This window comes from Myotis daubentonii, chromosome 20 (assembly GCF_963259705.1).
Source record: "Myotis daubentonii chromosome 20, mMyoDau2.1, whole genome shotgun sequence".
Lineage (NCBI taxonomy): Eukaryota > Metazoa > Chordata > Mammalia > Chiroptera > Vespertilionidae > Myotis > Myotis daubentonii.
The window spans coordinates 4,697,444-4,723,212 of record NC_081859.1 but is presented as its reverse complement, the minus strand read 5'-3'; the positions used below and the strand labels follow the sequence as shown (position 1 = coordinate 4,723,212).

Here is a 25,769-nt window from a genome sequence, read left to right as displayed (position 1 = left end):
AAATGGCATTGTGTTTCGCTTTTCCTCCGTATCGTTGAGCCCCAAAGTCAATTTAACCAGGGTGTTAAGCCAAAAGGTAGTTGGGGAGAATATAGTCATTGGTTAACATACCTACTACTTATAGGTGCCTAGTTTGTTTTGTTTTTATTTTTTTGCTTTGGTTTAGAATAGCAATTCTTTTATAAATATATATATATTTATTGATTTCAGAGAGGAAGAGAGAGATAGAAACTCAATGATGAGCCCTGGCCAGTTTGGCTCAGTAGATAGCTGTGTCAACCTGCTGACTGAAGGGTCCAGGGTTCGATTCCAGTCAAGGGCACATGCCCGGGTTGCGGGCTTGATACCCAGTGGTGGGTGTGCAGGAGTCAGCTGATCAGTGATTCTCTCATATCATTGATGTTTCTCTCTCTCTCTCCCTCTCCCTTCCTCTCTGAAATCAATAAAAATATATTTAAAAAAGAAAAGTATGGACCTATATAATTTAAAAAAAAAAAAAAAACCAGAAAAACTCGATGAGGTTGTTAGTTATGTTGGTAGCAGACATTTCAGAGGAAGTGGTGGATATTGAAACTAAAATTCCTATTTTATAAATGAGCAGGAAGTGACAAACTAGAGGCTGCAATGGTAGTTCATTCCTGTGTAGAATTTCACTGTAAAAGAAAGAGTGTGGACAAGGAGGGACAGGAGGCAGATAGAAATGATCTCAGGACGTCTTCATATTTATAATGTATAGGGGAGGATGGAGCCAGGGGTTACAGGTAACCATGGTTACAGGTAACGGGTGAAGCAAGGTTGAGGAGAGGAGAGGAGGACCCTCTGGTAGAAAGGCCAGCCTGGGGCCACGGGAACACCCTCTGAGGTGGGAGAGAGCACGCGGAGAAGACACGGGGCTGGGTGTTGGGTGCGCTCACCCTGGCTTCACTGTCCCTGGGGCTGGGCGGAGGGCTGGCCGGGGGCCGGGGCGGGGGGGGGGGGTGGGGGGGGGGCTGGCCGGGGGGCCGGTGGGCCGGGGTGGGGGTGGGTGGCTGGCCGGGAGCCACATGGTGCTCAGTGCCTGTGGATGTGCTCTCTGCCTCGTTTGCTGGGCTGGGGGCGTGAAGTTAGAGTTCACGCCGATCAGTCCTGTGCCTCCACATCAACGCTCTGAAAGGGGGAGGAAATGTGCACACGCAGGGCGAGGCCCGGTGACCATGTTCATGCCGCCCGCCCTCAGGGTGCTGGTCAAGTTCATCATCGGCGCCCGGGGCTGCGAGGTGCCCGTGGAGGACCGGGAGGACCCCTACTCCTGCCGGCTGCTCAACATCTCGGACCCGGGTGAGCCTCCTTCCGCGGCCGGGGCGCCTCCCCGGGGCTGGCATTAAGGACAAGTCGCTGAACGGAATAGGATAGTGTCTGTTTTTAGCAGGAGAAAGTGGAGCCATGTTAATGCTTCATGTAATCTACCGAGTCATTTCTCGAAAAATTATTTGAAGAAAGCTGTTTTGACCTTGATTACACGGCGGCAGGGAGTGGGAAGAGCAGGGGATTGGCAGGGCGGGGAGTGGGAAGAGCAGGGGATTGTCGCGGGGCGGGGCGGGTGTCGGTGTGGCGGGCACGGCACCCAGGGGCCTGGCGTGCGGGCCGTGCGCTGTGCCTGCTCCACCAGGATCGGCAGCGAGGGCTCCTCAGTGGGAGGGGAACGCATTTCAGTTATTTTTGTCTGAAAACTGCCTGCCCTGACACCTATTTTAAATTGTCCGAGATGGAGGTTTTTTGGATTTTGCAGAGCAAGCCTCAATTTATTCATTATTTATGGCTGTAATCAGCATTGTTTCCAATATCCCTGTTTGCCCCACCTCTCCCGACAGATGCCTTTGAACTTAATATTCCCCGTGGTGTTTATACATACACATGCACACACGTGCATGCAAAACCTACTAAAGTAGCTCTGATCAATGCATATTTTACTTACTTCTAACTGAAAACTTTGTTCTTAAATTTGAGAATAATTTTTTCCCTAAAAGCAGCCATATTTCTGAAGCATTTAAAAGCATTGCCATTTGGGAAAGAATCACATGACAAATAATTCCCTAGGTTTTGCTGTCAGGCGGCCTCCTCCCTTCCGATGAGCTGATGGTGTCAGGCTCCTTTCTCACTGTCCCTCCGCAGTCCTGAACCAGGAAATCGAGGCGTTCACTTTTCCCGAAGACCCGCCCTCAGGCCTCTCCAAGGACCGCGTGGTCAGCGTGAGCTTCCGTGTGCTGCACCCCATCGTGATCACCAGCCTCGGGGTGCTGGGCGGCGCCAGCGACGTGGGCTTCCAGAGGAACATCACCGTCAGGCTGTACCAGGCCGAGCAGGAGGTGTGTGCTGCTCGCTCAGCGTTCCCCGTTCTTTTCAGAAGCGCCAGCCGCTTCCTCCCGGAGTGTTGGAGGCGGAGACTTCCCCTCCCGCCCACCCATGGGCATGTCGGAGGGGAACGCACAGGGTCGCGCAAAACTAGTCCCACACGTTGTCAAGAACAGCGTTCATGAAAGAAACACGCAGCCCACTCAGAGTGCCCTTAACTCTGAGCTACAGACGATTCCTGGGTGGTTAGTCGGTAGCTAAGAATAGGCAGGAGGCCTGGCTGGTGTTGGTCAGGGGTTAGTGTCGGTCCACGCTCCGAAGGGTCAAGGCTTTGATTCCCAGTCGGGCACGTTCCTGGGTTGCAGGCTCAATGCATGGGCCTGGTTGGGCGTGCGGGAGGCAACCAATCGATGTGCCTCTCTCACATCCACGTTCCTCCCTCCCTCCCTCCCTTCCACTGTCTAAAAATCAATGGGAAAAATATCCAAAAAAAGAAAAGAAAGAACAGGCACGAGAAGAGGGAAGTGTTCTTGTCTGAAACACTGGGAGGGGCCAAGAAGACAGACAGAAGCGTGCTCTTTGATGTTGGTTTTTCCTCTGAAGGTTCCTTTTGAGGGCGATTCCTGAGTCCTTTGTTCCGTGTAGAAATCTGTGGTCTTCCATTTGTTCTAAATCCTTTGGGGTTAAACGTAGTAAGTTGTCTTACCAATACCTCACACTTCCCCTAATGCCTCTCATGTCAGGGAGGCGTTTTAAGGTTATGAAGACTCTTTTTAGTAGTTTAGAACTTAGCTACCTTTACTTATAACCATGCGGACTAGAGAACCCAGACCTGAACTACAGTGGGACAGTGCTGGTAACCAGGCGGGGCCACTGAGGACTTAGCTGGCCACGTCAGATATGCAGATTCCATGTGAGATCTGTGAGTATCCGTGTCCAACAGGAAGTGTTTCTTGTCTCCCCCTTTGCAGGAGGCCCTCTTCGTCGCTCGCTTTAGCCCCCCGAGCTGTGGGGTGCAGGTGAACAGACTGTGGTACAAGCCCGTGGAGCAGTTCGTCTTACCAGAGGTATGGGGGGCGAGGGGGATGGAGCACCCACGCAGCCTTCGCACGCTGGGCAGGGGGCAGGCACCGCTATTCTGTGGGTCAGGACAGCTCTCCAGGTGCTTGGGGGTGAGGCCACAGCGGGCGGACTGCGCAGTCGAACTCTGCAGACTCTGGGGAGGAAGCCGTGCCCCCGAGCCACTCTGCAAAGCGTGGCCTGTCACCGTGGTCCTGGTGGGGAGCGGGGAGCCGCGTGGCTGTGTGAATGACAGAGGACAGTAACGGAGTCATAGAAAGATCCGATACAGGGACCACCTGTCAGGGCCTTGCATTCCAAACAGGTTAGTTTGACAACAGAAAAATAAACAGGGAATGTTAGCAGAACGGGCCAGCTGGCACGGCACTGACGGTGGAAACCAGAGAGAAGTTAGGAGAATTTACCTAACTTGGGGGAGAGGAAGTAACTTCCTAAACTCAGACTTTCATAGTAATAATCACGAAGGCAAAGCTTGTCTGAGTAAACAAGGTAAGACTTAGGGACCTTTGAACTCAGTAAAAAAGAAATGGCAAACAATTCTGAAAATTATTTTCAGCATATAAATATACACAAGATTATCTGTTAAAAGCTCATACAGATTAATAAGAAAAATATAAAATTCGGTAGCTAAATGGCAAAGAAGCAAGACCAAGCAATGCCCAGAAAAGACTATATGATTCATATACTTTACTAGAAATCCACGAAGCACAGGAATCGTTTTTAATGTAACAAATTACCTTAAGCTTACTTTCTTTCACCAGTGTCTCATACTGGCACTTTCATAAGTTGCTAACAACCCCGTAAATTAGTATAATTTGCATTTGAATTTTGCAGTTTGCACTGTGTACCAAAATCCATATAAAATCTGTCTGTTTCTGATCCCTGTAATTTCATTTCTGGGAACTTGTTTTAAATAAAACACAAAAGTTTGACACCAAAACATGCCTCACGTGATTGACGGTGATACTCGTGGGGCCCAGATGTCTGAGGGTGGGAGATGCTTGAGGAACTGGCCACTCCACTTTGCTGCACGTTCCCTGGGTGTGGGAGGAGCAGCTGGGCAGTGGGAGGAGCCTGAGGACCTGCTTTGGACTTGGGGCAGGAATGACAACAGTGGCTGAAGATGGTCTATGTCCTCTTGTTAATTGTCTTTTGGATGCGTATTTGAGAAACAGACTCAAGGGTATACACCAAAACGTTAACAATTGTGTGCTCGTTGTGGGATAATAATGTTAACCGGTGTTTCCTAGGGGAAAAAAACCTTACAACCTAAATGACAACCATAAAGAAATGCCTCGCTTTTTCTCTTTCACAAAAGAGCTTTGAAGGTACAGTCGTATGGGAGAGCCAAGACCTGCACGGCCTGGTGTCCACAGATCTCCACAGCGTGGCCGTCAATGACGGGGGCGGAGTCCTCAGGGTCACGACGGTGAGTCGGTCCTGGGGTCAGTTGTCACACGTCCGTCAGCATTTTTAATGCATGAAGGTGGTTTTAAGTTTATTTTTACACCAGCCCAGACAACATGGAATAACCAGTCTGTGGTTTAGAATACGTAGAAAATGTTGTGTAGTCACAGAGGGAAGATGAAAAACTCCGCTGTTCTCTGGTTCTGTCACTCCACACCCCGCACATCCCACACCCGGAGCCGGGAGCGAGGGAGCCGGAGCCGGGAGCGAGGGAGCCCGGAGCCGGGAGCGAGGGAGCCCGGAGCCGGGAGCGAGGGAGCCCGGAGCCGTGAATGAGAGCTGCCTGCTGAGAGGGGGTGGGAGGCTGTTCAGAAAGATCTGATTGTGAGGCTGTGTCCGCTGCGCAGGCCTGACCGCTCCTGTGTGATGAGTGGCAGGGAGGACGCTGTGGTCACCCGTGGTGAGGCCTCCCGCCCTGCAGCTGGCGGGGAGCTGCGCGGGTCTCTGGTCCTGGCAGTCAGCGTTCACACGTGAGGGGTGTCATTTGATGAAGAGGCGCTGAGCGCTGCACTCGTGTCTTCCAGGCCGGGGAGGGTGCGTGGCCTCCTGAGCTCGCGGAAGGTGTGGAGGGCGTGGCCGGCGGCTTTATTTACACGATCCAGGGTGAGTGGGCCGGTCGCAAGTCGGAAAGTACCGCCTTATGCTTTTCTCCCGTCTGCTGCGGTCCTACATCTCTTTAAGTAAAACGTACTTTTGATGAGAACATTTTGTAATTGATATTGATGGCATCTTATTGCATCTGTCAATTAGCAACGTATTCTTCTCAGCATTATTTTTCAGTGCCGTTGCTCTTTACACGCAAGATCAGGCTGATTTTTGAACTGCGTCCCACTGTGTGACACCACAGCTTAGCCATTCGGGGTCGGTGATGCGGCCTGGGGTTGGCTCCGTCTTCCCGTTACACACAGGGCTGCAGTGAGCAGCCATGCGACCCCGTAAATTACCGTCTGCAGGGACTTGTCCGTGTGCGCACCCTCAGCCTAATGGTGCTGCTTTCCCTCCCCCGCAGGCGCGTCCATTCACCCTGAGCGTCCGTTTCCCTGCGTCCACGCTCCCGACCACCGCCCCCTGTCCATTGCCCCGGGCACAGAGTGTAGGGCACAGCAGGGCACGGGTCCGGCCCTATGTGGCAGCATTTTCTCCAGCTCTCGGCTTTTCCTTCTAGAAGGTGATGCCCTCTTACAAAACCTCCACTCTCGCCCCGGACGGCGCGCTGCCCACCTGAGGAGCCTCCGCGAGGAGGACGCCTTGCTGCAGGAGGAGAGCAGCCGCCACGGCGATATTGTCTTCGTGGACGTCGTCGACACCTACCGGAACGTCCCCGCGAAGCTGCTCAACTTCTATAAGTGGTGGGTCGTCAGTGCCGGTGGCTACAGTTTGTTTTCCTGTCCTTTGGTGGAGAAACAGTTTCTCAAACCATCACACCACTGAGATTTTTAAGAAACAAACCAGCCCGCGGCCCCTGCACACTGGGCCCCGGTCTGTCGCGTCCTGGTTCCCGTGAGGAGTGGCTGGTAAATGCTGCTGCTTCGCCCTCAGGCTCGCACGCCGCAGCGCAAACCATGGTGCTCTGTCCAGGACACGCAGGCAGAGCTGATTGATTGCAAGTGAGTCAGTCCTTCCTCGAGTCACTTCCATGTTGTCTCAAGCCAACGTCAAACGAAAAACAGGGAGCTTGAAAGTGGCCCATTTTCATACCTGTCTCCCTAAATCTTACCCCTCGTATAGTCCCTTGTACCCAGGTTACCAGCTGAGTTCTGTCCAACGGAACACCTACATTATATTCCCATTCTCTACCCGTTTGAAAATGACTTGCCCTAATTTCAAAACTTTTACATAAAATGAAATTCAACAACCCTCAGAGTCTCATGTTTATCACTTCCCGAGCCTCCAGTATTTCTGGGGTCTTAGTTGGCATTCCTACCTTTATAATGATAATAGCAACAATAACAGTAACTGTTACACATACTGTTGTTAACATTAGTCCCTCCAGCGGCCCATCATTTGCTGTTGAGCCCTTGGATTCTGCCTGCCCTGAGGAGGACTGAACCTTCTAGCCGCAGCGGTCTAGACCAAATCTGCCAGAGTGCTCACATCTTTGTCTTTCCTTTCAAAACTCCATCAGCGAGTGTGTTTTCCTGGGGAGCCCCCGTCTGGCCCTGCTTCTCTGCTGCCTGGCACAGTGGGAAATTGTCCAGCATCTGTGGGTGTGGGACTGGTCCTGAGGGTAGTTTATGGGAGGGATGTTTCCGATCCAGGACAAGCTAATGGAACTGAGTCGTCCTGTGGGCAGAGGGCAGATACAGATAAGACTGGAGGTGGTGTGAGGATGCCAGGATGGAGTGGGACCGCGACTGTAGCCCAGGCCACCAGCGGGCCTTCCCGTTGTCAGTGGGGCCGAGGCAGGGATGTGAAGGGGTGCCGGGGGAGTGGAGGCCCAGGAACTGGACAAGTGCACGGCCGTGGGGGAGCTTTAGTGAAATGGGAGCAGTGCGACGCCTCGGCTGCTGTTTCCTCGTGTGGACGCCCTGACCTACGTCCCCTTTTGCCACCAGGACCGTGGAAGCCACCAGCTTTGATTTGTTGCTGAAGACGGACGACGACTGCTACATAGACCTGGAAGCCGTGTTCACCAGGATCGCCCACAGGACCCTGCAGGGCCCGAGTGTCTGGTGGGGAAAGTAAGTTCAGCTTGTGAGCCCAGGGCGTCTGTGTGCCTGAGCTACGGCCATTCCCTTAGGATGAAATGACTTCTCCATAAGAAGCCGTGGCTGAGACAGGGAGTGTCCCTACGGGCTCCTGGGTTACTGTGTTATTCATCTGTGACTAGAGGACAAACTTTAAAGTGAAAAACCTCCAGCAGATGTAACGAAGGCGAGAAAGTGACTTGGCTCTGCCCTCCCGCCCTCGAAGTAAGTGGTTCTCAGATGAGCAGCTGCTGCATATTATATGTTAGAACGTTTGTTCCCTTTCTGAAGCTTCGTTCTTCAGGAATACAAGATGGGTCAGTGGATTTCTTAAGCAAATATACACACGACGAGCTGGTACTTTCCATTCAGGAACTACACACACAACTTTGGGAGAATTTAAGTATTTGGTTTCATATAAAATACCCTACGTAGGTAATTCCTTTCTCAGACTAAACTAAGTCTTTATGCTGCTGCCCTCGCTTCCTGGTGGTGACGGGAAGCGTGAGGCGAGCAGAACGTGGTAGGACGTGTGTCAGGCACACAGGAGGCAGCTCACTCAGTGTCAATCTCAGTTTCAGGCTGAACTGGGCCGTGGACCGGACGGGGAAGTGGCAGGAGCTGGAGTACCCGAGCCCTGCGTACCCTGCCTTTGCGTGCGGCTCTGGGTACGTGGTCTCCCGGGACATCGTCCACTGGCTGGCCAGCAACGCGGACAGGCTGAAGACCTACCAGGTGGGTAGTGAAGGGTTTCTGCCGGAGAGGGCACCAGCCAGCCAGCTTCCCAGCCCCGTGGGAAGAGCATGTTCTTTCTGTGAGAATCACTCGTTAGGGACACACTCCTATCCCCAAATGTGGCACTAAGTTCTGTTCCTGGCCCTTTTTGTGCCTTATTATACTTTCCGCCGATGTTTACTGGTCCCTGGAGGAGTAGAGATTTATATTCCGAAGGAAGAGGACGAGTGCTGCTTCCGTTTGGGTGACACTGGGGACCGGGTCACCAACAGCGCTGCCCAATGACTCCGTCCAGTGTGTTTCCTGCCATCAGTGCTGGAGCGTTGAGGCCTGTGAGAGCCTTGAGTCCCTTGTTGTAGGATGTGCTGTCTTCATGTAAACAGCCACCAGCTTTCACTCTATGTCCGTGTTCACATGCCAGGGTTTCGTGTTAGATGACAAAACAAAGAGGCAGAAAGATAGTTTATTGCTCATTGAGTAGGTGTGGCTGTCTGTACAGATGGGAGAGCATTTAACCCTTTGATGCGTGTCCAGGGTGAAGATGTGAGCATGGGCATATGGATGGCGGCCATAGGACCTAAGAGATACCAGGTAAGCGGGCGTCAGTGGGGCTGGAGAGCCGAGGTGGGGGGCTGTGCCGCGCCTCGGGCGGGAGCAGTGGATAGAAGGTCTCCTCGCGTCGTTGTTGTGCTCGTGACTGGGTTCACAGTGATCCGCCTGGGTGCCCAGGCAGCATGTTTCTGAGTAAAACGATAAGGAAATGTTGTGAATGGAAGTTCTGCCCGCAAAGAAGAATTGGGTTTTTATCAGAAATTCTTTGCAGCTTTAACACTTAAAGAATCAGCCGACATGAGTTCCCAGCAGTGTGTGGGCTGACTGATGCAGAGGGAACGCCGGGTGGAACATGGTCAGGCCTCTGTGAGATACACTGGACAGACCAGACGTGCAGGACAGAGCCCAGAGCCCCAGAGAGCAGCAAGCTGGCCTCTGCCGCACGATTTCTGTTGGAGTCTGGATTCTTGCAGCTCTGGTTTGGCCATAGGAGGTGCCTGGGGCCGAGCGCGCCCCCCATTTCAGGGGGCGGAAGTGAACCCAGTCGGCTGGTTCAGCTTCAATCGTCCACCGCTCTGTCGCTGTCTCTGCCATCTCTGATGGCATCTGCTCTGGTTCTGTGTGCGGGCGGCTGTGGCTGTGGCTTCTGCAGACTGGCTTTGGCGCTTGTTTCCTGAGTGTTCTGCAGTGGTTCTCAACCTTCTGGCCCTTTAAAACAGTTCCTCATGTGGTGACCCAACCATAAAGTTATTTTCGTTGCTACTTCATCACTGTCATGTTGCTACTGTTATGAATCGTAAAGTAAATACCTGATATGCAGGATGGTCTTAGGCGACCCCTGTGAAAGGGTCGTTCGACCACCAAAGGGGTCGCGACCCACAGGTTGAGAACCGCTGGTTTAGAGGCTCTTGTTCGGTGGCCTGCTCCTTGGGAGCTGGGGTCTGGATGTGAAACGCGTCCCCACGGAGAGAGGATCCGCACCCTGTGCTGCCACGCGGGGCATCGCCGTCCGTGAGCGTTCAGTTCCCACGGGGACTCCTGGGCTCCGCAGACGGGCTCCCGCCGGACCCACAGGCTCCTCCCGACAGCTCTTTTCTTACTGCCCCAGGCTCTGGCCGCTCAGGGTCCTGCCTGGCTGTGGGATCCCCTCAGCCTCCTGGCCCTGGAGTCTCAGGCCTTTAATGCAGCAGCTGCGCATGGCACAGGCGAGGCCAGCCCTGCACGGCCAGGCCACCCTGTAGAGCTGTGGGCCAGCTCTGTGGTGGTCTCGGCTTGAACGGTGGCTCTGGGCCGTATCGGCTCTAACGTGGGCGCAGGCTGGTCCCCTGAGTCCTTCCTGCTCTGCACAGCTTCCCCGTGACCTTGAGCAGCCCCTCTCTCAGTTCCAGGTTCTCATCTGTGAAAGTGCCTGCCTCACAGGGTTAGTGTGAGGACTAAGTCAGGGAACATTTATAAAGCACTTGGTACGACGCTGGGACAGGGTCGCCTCCCATCAGAACAGCCGTGGGAGTCACACTGTGCAGCCATCAGCTCTATGGCACGTGTGAAACTTCCCATTCGCGGCTTCCAGACCCTTCTTCCCAGGACCCCCCTTAGTGCCGCACTGTGTCTGCCTTCCACAGCCACAGTCGCCCCAGAGCCCGAGTGGTTGTCTCGGCAGTGACGTCAGCTTCCCTGGGAGAGTCGAGCCTGTGCGTGAGCCCTGTCTTGTCCTCAAGCGCTGACATCCGTCCCGTCGGCTTTGTTCCCCACAGGACAGCCTGTGGCTGTGCGAGAAGACCTGTGAATCGGGGATGCTGTCCTCCCCGCAGTACTCCCCACGGGAGCTCGCGGACCTGTGGAGGCTGAAGGAGCTGTGCGGCGACCCTTGTCAGTGCGAGGCCAGATGAGGGGCCCGCGGGGAGGGGCTGGGCGTCTGCGGGAACTGCGAGCCGGTGTGGCTGGATGCTTGCTCCTTCAGGAGCTCCAGGCGGGCTCTCCTGGACCCTCGTGTCACTTCATGTTCGCAGTTTCCTCTTTAAGAATCGACCCCGTTGCTGTAGCATAACAGAAACTGTATTTATGTATCGGGAGATTTGAAAAATACCAAATAGTTTATAAGTCCTGATGCATCGTTTCTAGTTAGCATTCACTAGCTATCATTTTTGGTTAAAAGTCGGCTTGTTCAGAAATCTTGAGTGACTGAGAGTTGGACTTTCAGCCTGGATTGCAGAGTAGCTTCGTCTAGCACGATTAGGACCATTATATGGGCCGAAAAACTCACCGAAATGCTGTGTGATGCTGTGGTCGCTCTGAGCAGGAGTCACTGGTACCAAAGTGTGGGTTTCTGGAAATAACAGCGCTTTCTGTGGATGTCTGAGCAAAGGGGGCAACTTAGACCTGGGCAAGAACCCGATGAATTCTCAGGTCTGGACCTTGGTTTTAAAGTTCATTTATCACTAATGGACAAATGCACGTTTTTTTTTGCCATTTCACACAAATCCTGGGAGTCACAGTTTAGTACTCCTATTAAAAATGCGACGTTTTTGTGAATATAAGTAAAATCAAATATTCTCAGGGTTTTAGTGCCAGAGGGAAGGATATTTTTAAATAGTTGACACTGAAAGAATTATGCTTTCCTGCTGTCATTGCCTAAAGTTTACCTAATATGAGTGAGATTTGATCGGTGCTGGGAACCATTTGCAGCAGAAGATAGGCTCCTATAGGGGTAACTGCGGGAGGGAGCATGTAACTAACTTCGAGAAGTGCTCCTACACTGAGCACTGCGATCGAGAAGAGTGATCGTAGCATGTCTGCTGGACACAGTGGAGGGTGTGCCCCTAAGTTTAAGGGACATTTCCCTAAATGACCAACCAAATCACTTTCGTAGCCTTTTAAACCAGTAGTATCAGTAGAGGATTCCATTAAACTGGTCTTATGATAGACATGAACTGTGTTCAGATTTTATTAGACTAGCTAGGTTCTATTTAGTATTGGAATCTTCACATAATGAAATGTGATCACGAACTATAAATATGAAATAAAATCAGAAAATCATTAGTAGGTACAAAGCCTTTATTGTCGCTATTATGTACAAGCCTAGAAACAGTCTCTTCCCTAAAGAAAAGTACAACCTCTGAGAGAACTGCTCCCAGAGGTCATTTCTTGCCGGTGAGCCCGGGAACCACAGTTGTCTCTGAGCTGTATGAGCTGCTGTCACCATCGCACTAGCAGGCAGTCTCCATTCTCCACAGAATAGAACTGTAAGGACTGCTGGTCATTTTCTAGTTCAATCTCTCTGCCCGGCATCTACAGTCAGAACAAAAGCTTGGGTGACTCAGACAGACCTGCCAGAGCGAATCACATGCCCCGCCCCAAGCCCGCGGAGTCGGCCATGGAGGCGCAGTTGCACAGCTGCCACTGCTGTGGCCGGGCTGGCGGCTCCGGGCAGCTCACCTTGGGGCTCTCGTAGGCCAGCAGCAGGTCCGACACAGGGACCTTGAGGAGGCGGGCCAGCAGCCCTTTCACCTTCTGAATCGTCATGGAGTCTGTCAAAGAGAAGCCCCCCGTGCTCTCAGGTGACAGTCACCTGTCGCAGGAGCTCAGTGCAGGACCGCAGCCCCAGTGGCAGCTGAACTGTCACCTCAGAGGCCCGGGGAGCAGACCCGGTCTGAGCACTCGGAGCCAGTGCTCGGCCCGCGTGCCCTGGTCAGCGAGTTTTCACACTATTTGGTGGCGTCTAACCCTCCCTCCCTCACCCCAGTCACCAGAAGTCAGGTTCTCTGCAGAGGATGATGTGAGGAAAATCATTAACTTCTCCTTTCAGTCTCTGTGGTTGTGATGCCCTAACTACAGACACTGTGGGGGCCTCTGGAGTGAGGGGTGCCTACATGGTCTGCTGACCCCACCCCCGCAGGCGGCCGGCAGTCACCACAGCGGGTCCCTGTGCTGGATACACGTACAGTGCCCACCAGGCCTGGGACGCAGCCTCAGGACTAAACGCTTCGGTTTGTTCAGAAAACACTATGTATGAACTTTTCTCCAAAGACAGTTGTGGTAAATACTGGCTATTTTGATGAGAAACACAGTTTCTTTGAAGCTTTAGCTGGAGGTACAGCAATAGTGTGGCGTTCCTACAAATATCACATGGATTCAAATATTTTTCTATCAAAAACCATTTTTGTAAAGGCTGTCTGTTTTTATGCAACTTGTGATAATAAATGTTCTTTATTTTAGAAAAAAATACCTTTCTTTAAGTGTATGTATTGAATGGCTGACAGACATTTATCATTTTAATCAGCATAATTTGCTCAGGTAACCGCGTCCTTTCGGAAACTCTAGGTGGACTGGCTTCACTGTTTGGGGTGGTCGCGAGCTGACCAGCCGCGGGCCTGGGAGAGGCCCCGGGGGCTGCGCACCAGCTGTGCCTTTGCTAACCGTGTGAGCACACAAAGGGCTTCCTGTCAACACAGGGTCCTCCAGATGGGCGTTCGGGGAGTGAGAGGAGCAGGGTCGCCTGTCTTAGAGTGACAAGAGCTAGTGACAACCGGTAAGCTCTGCGCGCGACGCAGACGCAGGAGGGCGGAGGCTCATCCTCTTACCCGGCAGCTGTTTCTCCAGGGCTTTCTGGTCAGGACGGTCAGGACAGTTTATCTTCAGGGCTGGAGGGAAACCAGGACAGACTAGTTGAGACCGGCTGCAATAAGGACTTAAACGGCACCTGAACGTTAAGGGCATTGCCAAGTTGACGCAGCTGCTGGTACAGCCCTGCTCAGACCTTAACAGGACTGGGTCTTGAAGTTTAAAAGTCCTGTGAACACTAACGTTCGCATTACTGACCGCAAAGGAGCTGGACCAACATTCTGTTGCTTTCCCTTCCCCTTCAGTCCTTCCTTCCTGGCAAGTTCACTAGGTTTTCAAGTGCAAGATAAGTCACACGTTTCCAAATCACAGTTCAGCTCACTGTTGAAATACTCCCCACTTCTCTAACAATATTAAATGGGCCAAAAGCAATGAATTGCTAAAATGTTCAATATAGGAACTCCCACCCCTTACATGTCTTTAAAAACCAATGTACTCAGGCACTTGAGAGAAACCATCTCCATTAGGCTATCACTCTGTTTTGGCGCCTAAGGACTTGAACACAAAGAAGCTGCCTTTGAATTTGGGGTTCTTACTTAGTAGCTGGTTTTTGAGCAAAAATGGTTGTTGTGTTTTGAGCTCCCCATCTTCAGGTGCACCGTATTCTATTTAAGAAATAAAAAACGATGAATGGTAATCCACAGGCCACTGTAAGGGAAAAACGTCAGGTAAGTGTCCACACAGGACCCGCCCAGCAGCAGCTGCTCCGCTAACTGGATCCACTCCCTGTGGACCCTCCCGCCCTCCGTATGACATCACTGTCCTCAGGGACAGGCAGTGTCCTGACAGACTAGCAAGACGAGGCCGTGCTTCCAAACACTTGAAGCGTTTGCTCCAAATGTCACCCCTGCTAACGTTTCTGAACTTGAGAGGGAGCTCGTGCTATTTGGGACACAACTCACAGGACACCTTCACCCAGTTCCAGCCAGATTTAGCCATGCAGGGCAGGCCCTCGGAACCACCTGCCAACCGGGTCCCCTGGGAACGCAGCCTCACTATGGCACGAGGTGTAAGGACAGCAGCACTGACGCGCCAACTTGTGCTGGGCCCTCGGTGTGAAGGCTGAGCCGTACCTGCAGGCTGCTCACCTTCTCGCCCACCCCCAAGTGACTGAATTCACCGAAAGCAGCCAGGAGAGTGGGCCAGCTAAGGGAGTCATGTGAAAGCAATTCCCACAGGCAGCTTTTCTTCCTCACAGAGAGCTCCAGCCTGAAGCACTAAAGCAGCAAGCTCACATTAGGAAATGTGTAAAAAAGGAAGTCACATGACAGTGACATTTGGAATAGTAATGAAGTCCAGTCAAAGTGGGAAGGAGTCAGGGAGAGGCCTGAGGTGGCAGCTCCGGGCTGGAGTGCGAGGGAGCACCTGGCACAGCGTCTGTAAGCCGCCTTCCATCGGCCTGGAGGCCAAGGAGGGGCTGAAGTGCCAGTGCCTAATGTCCACCTTCAGACGCTCCCATTTTTACCCCCCCTGGGTGAACCGGGCGCTGGCCGTGGGTCCGAGCAGTGCCGACACGTAAAGATGACCCACACCCCAGGTTCCTCCTACTGTCTGTCCTCTAAAGACAGTTAAGATCTGCTCCCATCTCGCCGAAGTCGCCCCAGGGAAACACCCAGCACCCACTTAATGAAATAACAGAGCCTGGGAGAGAAGCCACAGCCTGTGGCCCCGCAGACCCCCGGGAAGGCGGGTGTGGGTACGCACTGCAGCAGAGGGCTTGGTATCTGGGGTGGGCGGCCAGGAACGCCTCGCTGGGCCTGTCCTGGTCGGGATCCTGGTGCCCACCCGCCTCTTTCCACTCCTTCCCGAACGCCTTCCGGTAATCCAGCTCAGCCCCGCGCCGCTCCTCCGGGCGGATCTGCGTGGAGAAATGCCAACAGGTCTCTAATGAGTGTGTTGTGCCCTATTCTTCCTCACTGCCCACCCAGAGATCATCTAACTGATAGGTACAAGGTAATAATTATATTTTTACCCTTTTTAACATTGACAGTTCAGGAGTTTATTCAAAAAGAAAATTGTTTCCTACTTTTCTTCATGAGAGTATTGGCCCATGAGCTGGTTTCTGGACTAGGCCAGGTGCCTGAGGGCCCTCAGGCGTGAGGAGCCCACGGGGGGAGCGCACATGCCCAGGCAGCGGCTCCAAAAGGCACTGCCTACCCGTTTACAATAGAGGGTCAACAGGCTCCTGGTTCTGCCTTCTTTCTGCCTCCATCCCCTGCGCCTCCCCCCCCCCCCCCCCCCCAGGAAAAGGAGGAAGAACCAGGTGTCCCTCACCCTCCGTGGTGATAACGAATCGACCGGGTGACAGGTCACTGCTCAGTCTGATCCCTGTCACTAAAACTCACAGGAGGCCTTCTACCTCTTAAGGACAACCACGTCTGACGCCCTCCGCAATATTCAAATACAGTGTCTTTTGCGTTTTCTAGTCTCGAAGACACCAGCTGTGGCGCCCACCTCGCATCTGTTGAGGGTCCGCAGCTGGCCGATCTTGGCGATGATGAACTGCAGGTGGGTCTTGGCCTCGCTGCCCACAGTCAGGGGGTTCCGTAGGCAGGACAATGAGTGCAGACTCTGCAACTTATCCAGCTCGTTGATGAAGGACCACTGACACCCAAAAAAGGAAATACACGTTTCAGGCTCACTTTCCAGATGATGTGAACGAGCAACAGAAAAGCAACGTTACTGGTGGAGTCTGAGGGCCAGGATTTCATCCACCGAGCACTTTGGGCCAAGGAGAAAGAGTCTGCTTCACGAGTTAAACTGATTCCTTCCTTAATATTTTTGGGTTTATATGAGGAATTTCACCCAGGAAGCATTTCTCAGAACATCTGAAGTATTTTTTCATCGAAGGAACCTACAAGCAGGCGTGAGGGTGCACCGCAGCCCCAGGGCTCGGCACCCTGAACAGGCTTACTTGCGATATCCGATTGTCATCGAGGACAAGGGACTGCAAGGAAGGGAACATTGCCGTTTTGCACCCTGGAAAAAGGAGAGGTAGGTCACACAGCAGAAGTGCAAGCAGCAGCTGAAGCATGGAGGACGGGAGGGGAATGGAGTAATCTCACATACCAACCCCAGCATCCGGGAAACGGAGAGAAGAAATCCCAACGTCACCAAGGATTAGTCGTTCTAATCTGAAGTTACAGATGTTCGGTTTGATTGCACGGAACAATACAATTGCTGAGGGCTATCAGCCAGACTAGATCTGTAATTTTTTTGCTACACCTTAGGTTTTCATCCCATGTAAAACCCTTAGAAACCATGCAGGCCAACTCAGGGCACGCACTGGACCCGTTCACTAAAAGTTTGCTGTGCACTAATGTAACCGGCATTTTAGGAGCCGTTACCTGGGCAGATAGGCTATTAGAAATAGCTGGTTTTCATCAATTGACTGGTTAGAGGAAAGGTCTAGTAACCTGACCAACTGGAGAACGTCAGCCGGCCTGCATGGAAAAGAGAATTTTTTCAACATGAATTTAGTATCTTGTTTTCAAACACATAACCTTAAAATACCTACATTTGCTATTAAGGAAGGTTGGGGGCAACATATTTAATTCAGGGCTTTCCCCCAATGGGGTTTTCCTCAATTAGTGGTGAAGTTTGAGCTGACATTCTAATTTGTGAAGGCAATGAGTATTTTTCTAATTCTTACTTGCAAATCCTTCTGAAAATTAACATGTAATTAAGACTATTTATTCCGGGTGAGTAGATGGTGTCAGGCAGTTATGTAAACCTTGTTACCTTTCTGAAATGGAAATGTTGTTGGACTTGAGGTACAGCTCCTCGAGGGCTGGCCAGCCCTGGGCACAGTGGAGCACCTGGGAGGGAAAGAAATGCAGTTCAGGGGGTGCACCCTCTGCTGGTTGTTCCCCGTGTTTGTCACTAAAACCTGCACATGAATCCCACTGAGTTTTAGAAACAAAGGGCCTTACAAGACAGTTCATTAAAGACGAGTTCAGGCCAGATGACATGGTAATGGCCGTGTTATGAGGATAGGGACCTGCCTTTCGGCACTGAACCACCCAGTGAGGTATCAGTGCGTCCTGCAGCCACACCCGGACGGGGACCGAGGCACCTACAACCTGCACTAACGCGGCACATTGCTACCTGCGTCCCCAAAGGAAGGGGTGACTGGAACACTTTCCTCAATTATCGACGCCAATCGGATTTGTAGAGAATATGCTGATCAGTCAAGATTTCTCTATGATGGCTCCTAAGGCCACACTTGCACCTCCTGCCCTCTCCCCACCCGCATTTCCATGGGCCCTCCTGTCCCGACGCTAAATCTAAACCTGGAGAGAGTGGCACAGGAAGGAGCCCAGGAAAGGATTCGGTGGCTGTGCCCCCAAGTTCAAGACGACATCGCTGAGGGAGGTGCCTCGGTGGCACTTCACAGGTGAACTCACTGGGGTGTCCTCTGCCTGTGTCTGACAGTGGACTGTTGTGGATGTGTGAAGGCAGCTGACCCGACAGAAAAGAGCGGTACCAAGCGCTAGGCGGGCGGGCCCTGGAGCCGTCCCAGCGAAGCCCAGTGAGCAGCGATCCCAGAGCTGAGCTGAAGGGCTGCGAGGACTTCCAGCCGCGGGCCCGCCCTGAGAACTCCTGTGGGACACAAGGCGCTGGAGCTCAGCCAGCGGCCACTCTGCGCTCTGAAAGCTGAGTGCACGCTCACTGCACGCTCACTGCACACTCCGCAGCCGCGGGTCAGACCCCAGGGCAGGTCGGAAGGAGCCGGAACGGGGACTCAGACACGAAGTCCTACCTCCCCACCACGACTGCCAGGCAGCCTACAGATCCTATTGTGTGAGTAACTGGATGATTAAAATGAGGCCACAGTTATGCTTCAATTCTCTAGTAAACCAGTCATTTGAAAGCACTTCTTACTGGGTAACAAACCAAAGAGACACGATTACCTCGGCCCACGTGACTCCTGTTCTGTTGAGGACTAAGACCTTCAGTGCGGAGAACGTCCCGACGGGAGCCGGCGAGCCCGGCGGGAGCCGCAGCTTGTTCTCACTGTGGAGGCAGGAGATGCAGTGCTGCCTGCTGCGCAGGAGCCGACACAGGCACTGACGGCAGCAACTTGGAATTTCACAAGAGCACCCTGGATTATGTCAACCTTAAAGTTATACCAAAAACAAAGGGAGCCTGGCCGGCGTGGCTCAGTTGACCTATGAACCAGGAGGTCACGGTTGGATTCCCAGACAAGGGCACATGCCTGGGTTGTGGGCTCGATCCCCAGTGTGGGGCGTACAGGAGGCAGCCGATCAATGATTCTCTCTCTTCATTCATGTTTCTATCTCGCCCTCTCCCTCTCTGACTTCAATAAAAATATATTAAAAAGCAACAACAAACCAGTTCCTACCTGAGATCAAGGACTTCCAGGTGTCGGAGCTGCTCAGCAATACCTGTGACTTCCTCCCATGCTGACAGCAGGTTTTGGGACAAGTTGACGACTCTAATATCTAAAAGCACGTTAAGAGCAGCAATACAGAAAGAGTCACAAGAGGCCTGACAGTGGTTCCCTCGTAGCACAGGGTCTGCACCCCTCTGGGCCCTATTCTGCACAGAGGACTTTTACCTTTTTAAATCGTCCAACTGTCCATTCAGAAACGAAAAGCTGTCACATACTGCACACTAGACACAACCGTCTACAGCCCAAGTCACTGCCGCACCATCTCGCATTGTCCAACCAAAGGGAAAAGCCGTGATGGTGCTTTTGCTTGATTAGGCCCTGCCGTGGTGCTGTCGCTGCGGCAGCCTCACATGGAGCCCTCACCTCTCCACTGGCCCTGTTACCCTCTGCACCGGGGGAATCACCGAGTCATGCGGCATCTCCAGGACTACAGGGGTCAGTGTCAACGGAATGCTAGGGAGCTCTGGCTGTCCGGAGGGTCTCCTGCAGGTGGGATGCAGGTGCTGTGACACCCACTGTCCCTGGCCCAGGAATTCAGAGAAGAATAACCAGTAGGACAGAAAGAGGCAGGTACCCGAGCGGAATGCTGGAGGGGTGGTGGCCGTGCCCCCTCCAGAAGGGCCCCGTTTAGCAAACCCGGGTGAAGAGATAGAGAGGAGCTTGGTACAGGGCTGGGCCAGCTATGGAGACTCTCACTTCTCTGGGCAGTGACTGCCCCCAAACTGGGCTGCTATTAGAAAGGAAGCCGGGGAGGTGGACACAGGTGGCCGACAGCGGTGTCCGCACAAGTCAGGTGATCCCTGAAAGGATACTAGGACACGTGCTGGCAATGTCTCCTTTGTCACCAGCACAGCTTACGGCACAGCTCCTCAGGGAAATGTCTCGCAGCTCGCTCAGCTGACTGCAGGAAAACAGAGTTCACATGGACCCGCACACACGGGCGTATCCACAGGCCTTTAAAAATTACACAGCATCTCAGACACGTAACAAGGACCAGAATTAACAAGTATCAGCACCCGCCACCCAACTGGAGCAATAAAGCATTACTGAAAGAAAGAATAAAGCATTACACACATCACAAAGACAAGTCACCTGCCTTGTCCCTTTCCGTTACACGCCGGGGGCCACCCCGGGGGCCAGCGTGCTACATTTGGGGTTTAATCTTAAGCCTATCTGAAGTTTCACTATATAGTCCCATATCCCTAAACAATTATACTATTGTTGATTAGCATGAGACTTGATATAAATGGAACCCTACTGTATATAGCCGCCTGCAAATTGCTTTTTCCATCCACAGTATATTGCTCAGCAGTGATTTAGCTTATCAGCACATGGACCCAGAACACTCACTTGCACTTTCCACAGTGGCCACCAGGGGTCACTACTAGGACGCATCACCAGGGTCAGGCCAAACCACAGCGCTGACCATGGCTAAACCGCATCATTTCATGCCCTGCAGATGCTACATGGTAACTGGGGAACTTAAAGGGAAGAGCGCAGGGAATTCTGACTCAGTGGGTCTGGACGGGACCAAGGTGATAAGGGTGTGCAGCTACATGGCACAGGGAACAGTTCACACTTCTGTCTCCCTGTCAGGTATCAACCAGCTAGAAATGTCACCTCGAAATAGAAAAGGACCAAAGGGTCCACCTTCGTTACTCAGTAGTCAATACCAGAGAGTAGAATATGAAAGTTAATAACCGGCAAATCCATCTTTTCAATCCAATCTGGAGAAGCCCTACAACCCTGAGCTTGGGAAGGACTTTAATTTCCCGAATCCTGACCCTTGGATTCCTGCGATTTCCAGCTGCTGTTTGTGCAGGAAGCACAGGCCATTTAGGGGTCAAGGTCTGAGTGTGGACAGTGAACTTGCTCCTGGACCGGATGGGACTCCGCGGTCAGCTTCTCGGGTGCCGGTGATGTGCGCTGATTGCAAACAGGTAGGTGTCTGCTCTCCCATTATCAATTCCACTCACCTTTGCTTTTTTATAACAGAGCCAAAGCCAATAGTTTCCACAGGTATGTTCCCAATTGTAACAATTTGCTTTTTTGCATCATCCTCTGGTTCATCTTCGTAGCGGTCCCTAAGCGCAGTGAGAAAGTCTACTCCAAAGTTTGCTTTGTGCGGACGAATAAAGGACCCTCCTGTTGGGTGGCTGGACAGGAGAGAAATGGAGCACAGTAAATGCCCACGGAGACACTGAAATAAGATGACACATGCAAAATCCCTTAGAACGGTCCCTGCCACCAACGTAAACATCTGCATTTATAAGCTTATTTACAAATATATTAGCAAATAAAGCAATTCTACAATGTTCAAAAGAAAACAGCCCAGCCAGCTTGGCTCAGTGGTTAAGTGTCGACCTATAAACCAGGAGGTCATGGTTCGATTCCCGGTCAGGGCACATGCCGGTTGTGGGCTCCATCCCCAGTGTGGGATGTGCAGGAGGCAGCCAATCAATCCTTTTCTCTCATTGATGTTTCTATCTATCCCTCTATCCCTCTCTCTTCCTCTCTAAAATCAATAAAAGTATTAAAAATATATACATATCATCCGCCAAAAATGGCCATAAACGCTGGTAAGAATGCATGCCATGAGCCAGACCCTCTATTTTAAAGCTTTTTCCTGGAGAGCAGAGCCCAGCCCTGAACAACAGTGTGTCATCCTACCAACCTGAGCCCACCACCCCACGCAGCACATCCTCACGTCTCTGAGGAAAGGGCAGAAGAGCGATGCTGTGCTACACCTAACACGTGTGGCCATCTGACGTTAACACACACCTGAGGATCTCACAAGACCAGCATTCTACTATGTGCATGTTCAGGATTTTGTCTGCTCACTGCTTCTTACCAGATATCTAGGCTAGTTCTCTTTTCTTTCATTCACTTAACGGACTGTAAATTTTTAGTGAATCAATGAGAAATGTCTACATTCATCCCATTTTTAAAAAACTGAAGAAAACAAAAAAGGACAAAGAAAGCAACCGCACTTGTAAGGTTACGAGTCCGTTTTATGGCCCTAGCCATCTTGGCTCAGTGGACAGAGTGTCGGCCTGCGGACCAAAGGGTCCCGGGTTCGATTCCGTCAAGGGCAAGTACCTTGGTTGCAGGCTCCTGCCTGGCTCAGGCCCTGGTCAGGGTGCAGGAGGCAACCAATCAATGTATTTCTCTCACATTGATGTTTCTGTCTTTCCCTCTCTCTTCCACTTTCTCTAAAAGATCAATGGAAAAAATACCCTCAGGTGAGGATTAACAACAACAACAAAAGAGTGCGTTTTTTAAAACCTGGAAAAAAATCTACAAATAGAACTGTGTGTTGTTTTTTTAGAATACACCAAATTCTACATTACAGAACTAACCCATGAGTCAAACACTTCTTTTCCAGCCATTTTGATTAAACACTTAACTATTATCCCGAATAACCATGCCAATTCACAATGAAAAGTTACCTGCATTTAAAATACACAGTCCCTTCATGGCTCCCATCATGCTTGCCTCTCTCGGGATTGTCCCACTCCACACCTAGCCAGAGTCCTAGCAGAACAAGAAACACTAAATGAGCAGTAAGTGGTGACATAGGTACCCCTTGGTATTTGCTCTGCTTTTCTGCAAGCAAATATACTTTATTTAAATCTAGGTATGATCCTAGCTCAGGAAATTAAATTTCCAACCACAAGTAGCCATTTGCCAAACATCAGGACTGTTGGATTTCTTTTTGAAGTAACTTTTACATGTTTATTTACAACAACAGCTAACACTTGCACCGGTAACTGGTCCAAGTGCTTTAAGCACCTTAACTCATTTAGCTGTCACAGCAGTCTTATAGCAATGTTCAGTGTAATAACCCCAGGACCAACTACTAAGTCTGTGTTCAATTTCTCTGTCTTTGTACCAATTCCATCAGATGGCCTCTAAAAGAAACCCAAAAGTAGTACCAACTGAGGTAAAGTAATGGAGAGAACGCCCCATACAATGAGATCATTAATACAGAATAAGTGCATATCAGCTCCCTCTGCAGAATTGTAATTTTCAGGGGGAAAAAACAAAAACGCCTCACCATACATATAAGAAGAATGTGTCAAACTCACAGGCAACAATGAATGAAAACAGTATGTGCCCCCTCCCCCTCCTATTCGCTAAACGACCATGAAGTGCCTCCACCTGTATCACTGTGTCTGCGGGACCTCGCTCCAATGTGCCAGGAGGAACTGGGCTCATTTCCTCCAGCCGCTGGGAGTTCTGGCGTTTGTAGGTTTACACCTTGCCAAGGGCACACCCCCTTCTCGGGGCAACCCAATGATAAATCATTACAGAGGGGTAAATGCCCAGCCCCTCGTCTCAACTAAGAAAGACTGAAGATGCCTGGCTGGCATGGCTCCGTGTTTGCCTCAGGAGGTCACGGTTCGATTCCCGGCTGGGACAGGGCACATGCCCAAGGTGTAGACTCGATCCCCAGTGTGGGGCATACAGGAGGCAGCCAATCAAATGATTCTCTCTCATCATTGATGTTTCTATCTCTCTTTCTCTCTCCCTTCCTCTCTGAAACAACAACAACAAAGACTGAAGGTCATCCTAGCTTAGTGCCCCATGGGGTCGGATGAAATCTTTGATCAGATCCCATCACAGTCCAACTTCTCCCTCTACCCAATCCTGCTCCCTTCCCTTCCGTTAATTAGTATTGATCCCAAGAACACTCCTAATAATCTTTATGAACTCTAAATAATTGAAGTGTATACGTAAGTATAACCATAGATACCACTGGATATTGTCATCAAATAAAATTGTATACAGGAGGCATCTCTAAATTGGTTATTAATTTCCTCAAAATTGGTTTACTATAGCACTATTGGTAAGCCTACACAAAACAACTACAAATAAATACTTAGGCACACACGCAAAATCATACGTTACCAGCCACAGGAGGGACGGTGCCATGAAAACGCACCGTTGCACATTCTCCGTTAACTGAAACTCTGCGACCAACGACATCTGATGTCAACGTGTCATTCATTATAATGCAAAATGAGATCTAGGAAGAAAAGTACCAACTTAATGAGAACTTAATAAAATTCTTTTAAACTTCATGTGGATGGATATTCGTGAGGTCCATGCTGCTGAACAATTTAGTCTTCATATTTTGGTGAGAACCGAATCGTTTTATGTACCTTACTCTGACCATTTTATTTTATTTCACCGTCTAACTATATTTGGATAATCTAATGTGTTTTTAAAATCCTGTTTGACTCCAGTTAGCTCCCATCGGGTGACTTGTCTATTCTGTCATTTCCTGAAGTGGGTGGGAAGGGCAGAGAAGGGGACAAAGTGATGGAGAAAAGGGAAAGGAGCCCTGACAGGGTGGCTCAGTTGGTTGGGTGTTGTCCCATCCACCGAAGGATCCTGGGTTCGATTCCTGGTCAGGGCGCATACCCAGGTTTCGGGTTTGATTTCTAGTTGGGGCACATATGTGAGGCAGCAAATGGGTGTGTGTTTCTCTCTCTTTCTCGCTCCCTTCCACCTCTTTAGAATCAATGAAAAAACAAACACCATATCTGCTGGTGAGGCTATTTTTAAAAAAGGACAGGAAAGGGGAGAAAAACACACATCCACAGATATGGGAAACAACACACATTATATAATGAGCAATACGTTAAAAACTAAACTAATAAAAACACAGAGACTTAAAAATAAAGAGAAGGCCTTCAAAGGGGCCCAAGAGAGCCGGGCTGGCACGGCTCGGTAGCTGAGCATGGACCCCTGGACCAGGAAGGAGGTCCCGGTTGGATTCCCAGGCTGCTGGCTCCATCCCCAGCAGGGGGCGTGCAGGAGGCAGCCGGTCCATGATTCTCGTTGTTGATGTTTCTCTCTCTCCCTCTCCCTCTCTGAAAGAAAATAAATAATTAGAAAATATATATAGAGAGAAAGGAATAAAAGGGGAGGCTTAGGTTTGGGAGGGAAGGGCGTGAGTTAAGCGGTGTCTACAGATGCCATAAAGGACGCGGATCCCTACGTCAAAAAGCATGTTTTCACTCGACCTGGGTACCTGGGGGTCATCGGCACAACTTATAGCTGATTCCGTGAACGCAGATGAGATCAGACGCGTATTAATTAGGTGGAAAAGAGGCCCATCGGTGCTGCTCTCTCATCGCTGATGTCCCTGTCTCTCCCTCTCCAAAATCAATTAAAAAAAAAAAAAAAAAGACAGGGATTGTGGACTAGGATTTTTTAAAGAATCCCCAGCGATAAACTGTTTTATAGAAAGGTTAAAACGAAAAAGAGGAAACCAGTGGAGGCGATTATCCAACACCCCTGCCTGGCTGCGGGCGTGAATGTCAGACAGAAGGGAAGCGCGCCCGTCGGTCTCCCAGTCTGTCTGGCTGTGCAGGAACCCCGCCCTCCGGTGTCTTTGGGAACCGGGACGTCACCCCCCCACCCGGGTCCACCCCCACTTAGGACAGTCCCCCTTCCCCCCGTTGGTAGTAAGCGCTCCGCAAACATTTTAACTGTTCTCCGCCCGCTTCACATGACTTCTCCATCACCGATACTACAAGACTTGGAAGGACGTGGCTGTTTCTTTAACGGGACACCGAGTCCCCGGGACCAATTTCACGTCTTCCCAAGTGACAGGACAACCGGCTTCGGCCGGACGTGCCGGGCGGCGCGGCCCGCCCCGCCCGGTCCCCGCACCTCCGCGCACACCCGCACCCGCACTCCCACATCCGCACACGGGCCCGCGCGCGGGGGGCAGGCGACGCCGGGCTCGGGCAAGCTGGGGAGTTTCTAGGAAATTTCTAGGAAAAGAAAGAAAGGCCAAAAGCACTGCAGGGTGACCACTGGCCACGGGTCTCAGCCGCTCCGATGCTCACCTGCCCGCGACAGCCCAG

The 25,769-nt window shown here is 51.4% G+C and overlaps 2 protein-coding genes across 8 annotated transcripts in view; one reads left to right on the top strand and one right to left on the bottom strand.

Annotated features, from left to right (window-relative positions):
- Positions 1-16,022, top strand: part of B3GALNT2 (beta-1,3-N-acetylgalactosaminyltransferase 2) — a 20,927-nt gene extending 4,905 nt beyond the window's left edge. Inside the window, exons 3-12 of one of the 5 annotated variants that reach the window (XM_059677545.1) lie at positions 1,217-1,317; positions 2,152-2,345; positions 3,303-3,398; positions 4,730-4,840; positions 5,403-5,481; positions 6,044-6,227; positions 7,434-7,559; positions 8,141-8,300; positions 8,835-8,891; positions 15,899-16,022. In XM_059677545.1, coding sequence (XP_059533528.1) covers positions 1,217-1,317; positions 2,152-2,345; positions 3,303-3,398; positions 4,730-4,840; positions 5,403-5,481; positions 6,044-6,227; positions 7,434-7,559; positions 8,141-8,300; positions 8,835-8,891; positions 15,899-15,940 — 1,150 coding nt within the window. In that variant the 3' untranslated portion in view covers positions 15,941-16,022. The other 4 variants (XM_059677547.1, XM_059677544.1, XM_059677548.1 and 1 more) reach the window with 4 other exon arrangements.
- TBCE (tubulin folding cofactor E) lies at positions 11,889-25,769 on the bottom strand. 3 transcript variants are annotated; one of them, XM_059677543.1, is made up of 17 exons: positions 25,752-25,769; positions 23,800-23,917; positions 22,338-22,422; positions 20,865-21,044; positions 19,701-19,789; positions 18,838-18,937; positions 18,386-18,488; positions 17,214-17,290; positions 16,820-16,915; positions 16,542-16,606; positions 16,387-16,451; positions 15,927-16,076; positions 15,177-15,330; positions 14,009-14,077; positions 13,433-13,492; positions 12,288-12,379; positions 11,889-12,140 (listed from the first exon to the last, which is right to left on the bottom strand). In XM_059677543.1, the coding sequence occupies exons 2-17, from the start codon at positions 23,897-23,899 to the stop codon at positions 12,048-12,050; spliced, it is 1,578 nt and encodes a 525-aa protein (XP_059533526.1). In that variant the 5' UTR covers positions 23,900-23,917; positions 25,752-25,769; the 3' UTR covers positions 11,889-12,047. The 3 variants fall into 3 exon arrangements, 2 of the variants coding, with proteins under 2 accessions (XP_059533526.1, XP_059533525.1); XM_059677542.1 differs by having other exon boundaries at positions 11,889-12,379; XR_009450245.1 differs by lacking the exon at positions 11,889-12,140 and having other exon boundaries at positions 12,300-12,379; positions 14,009-14,120.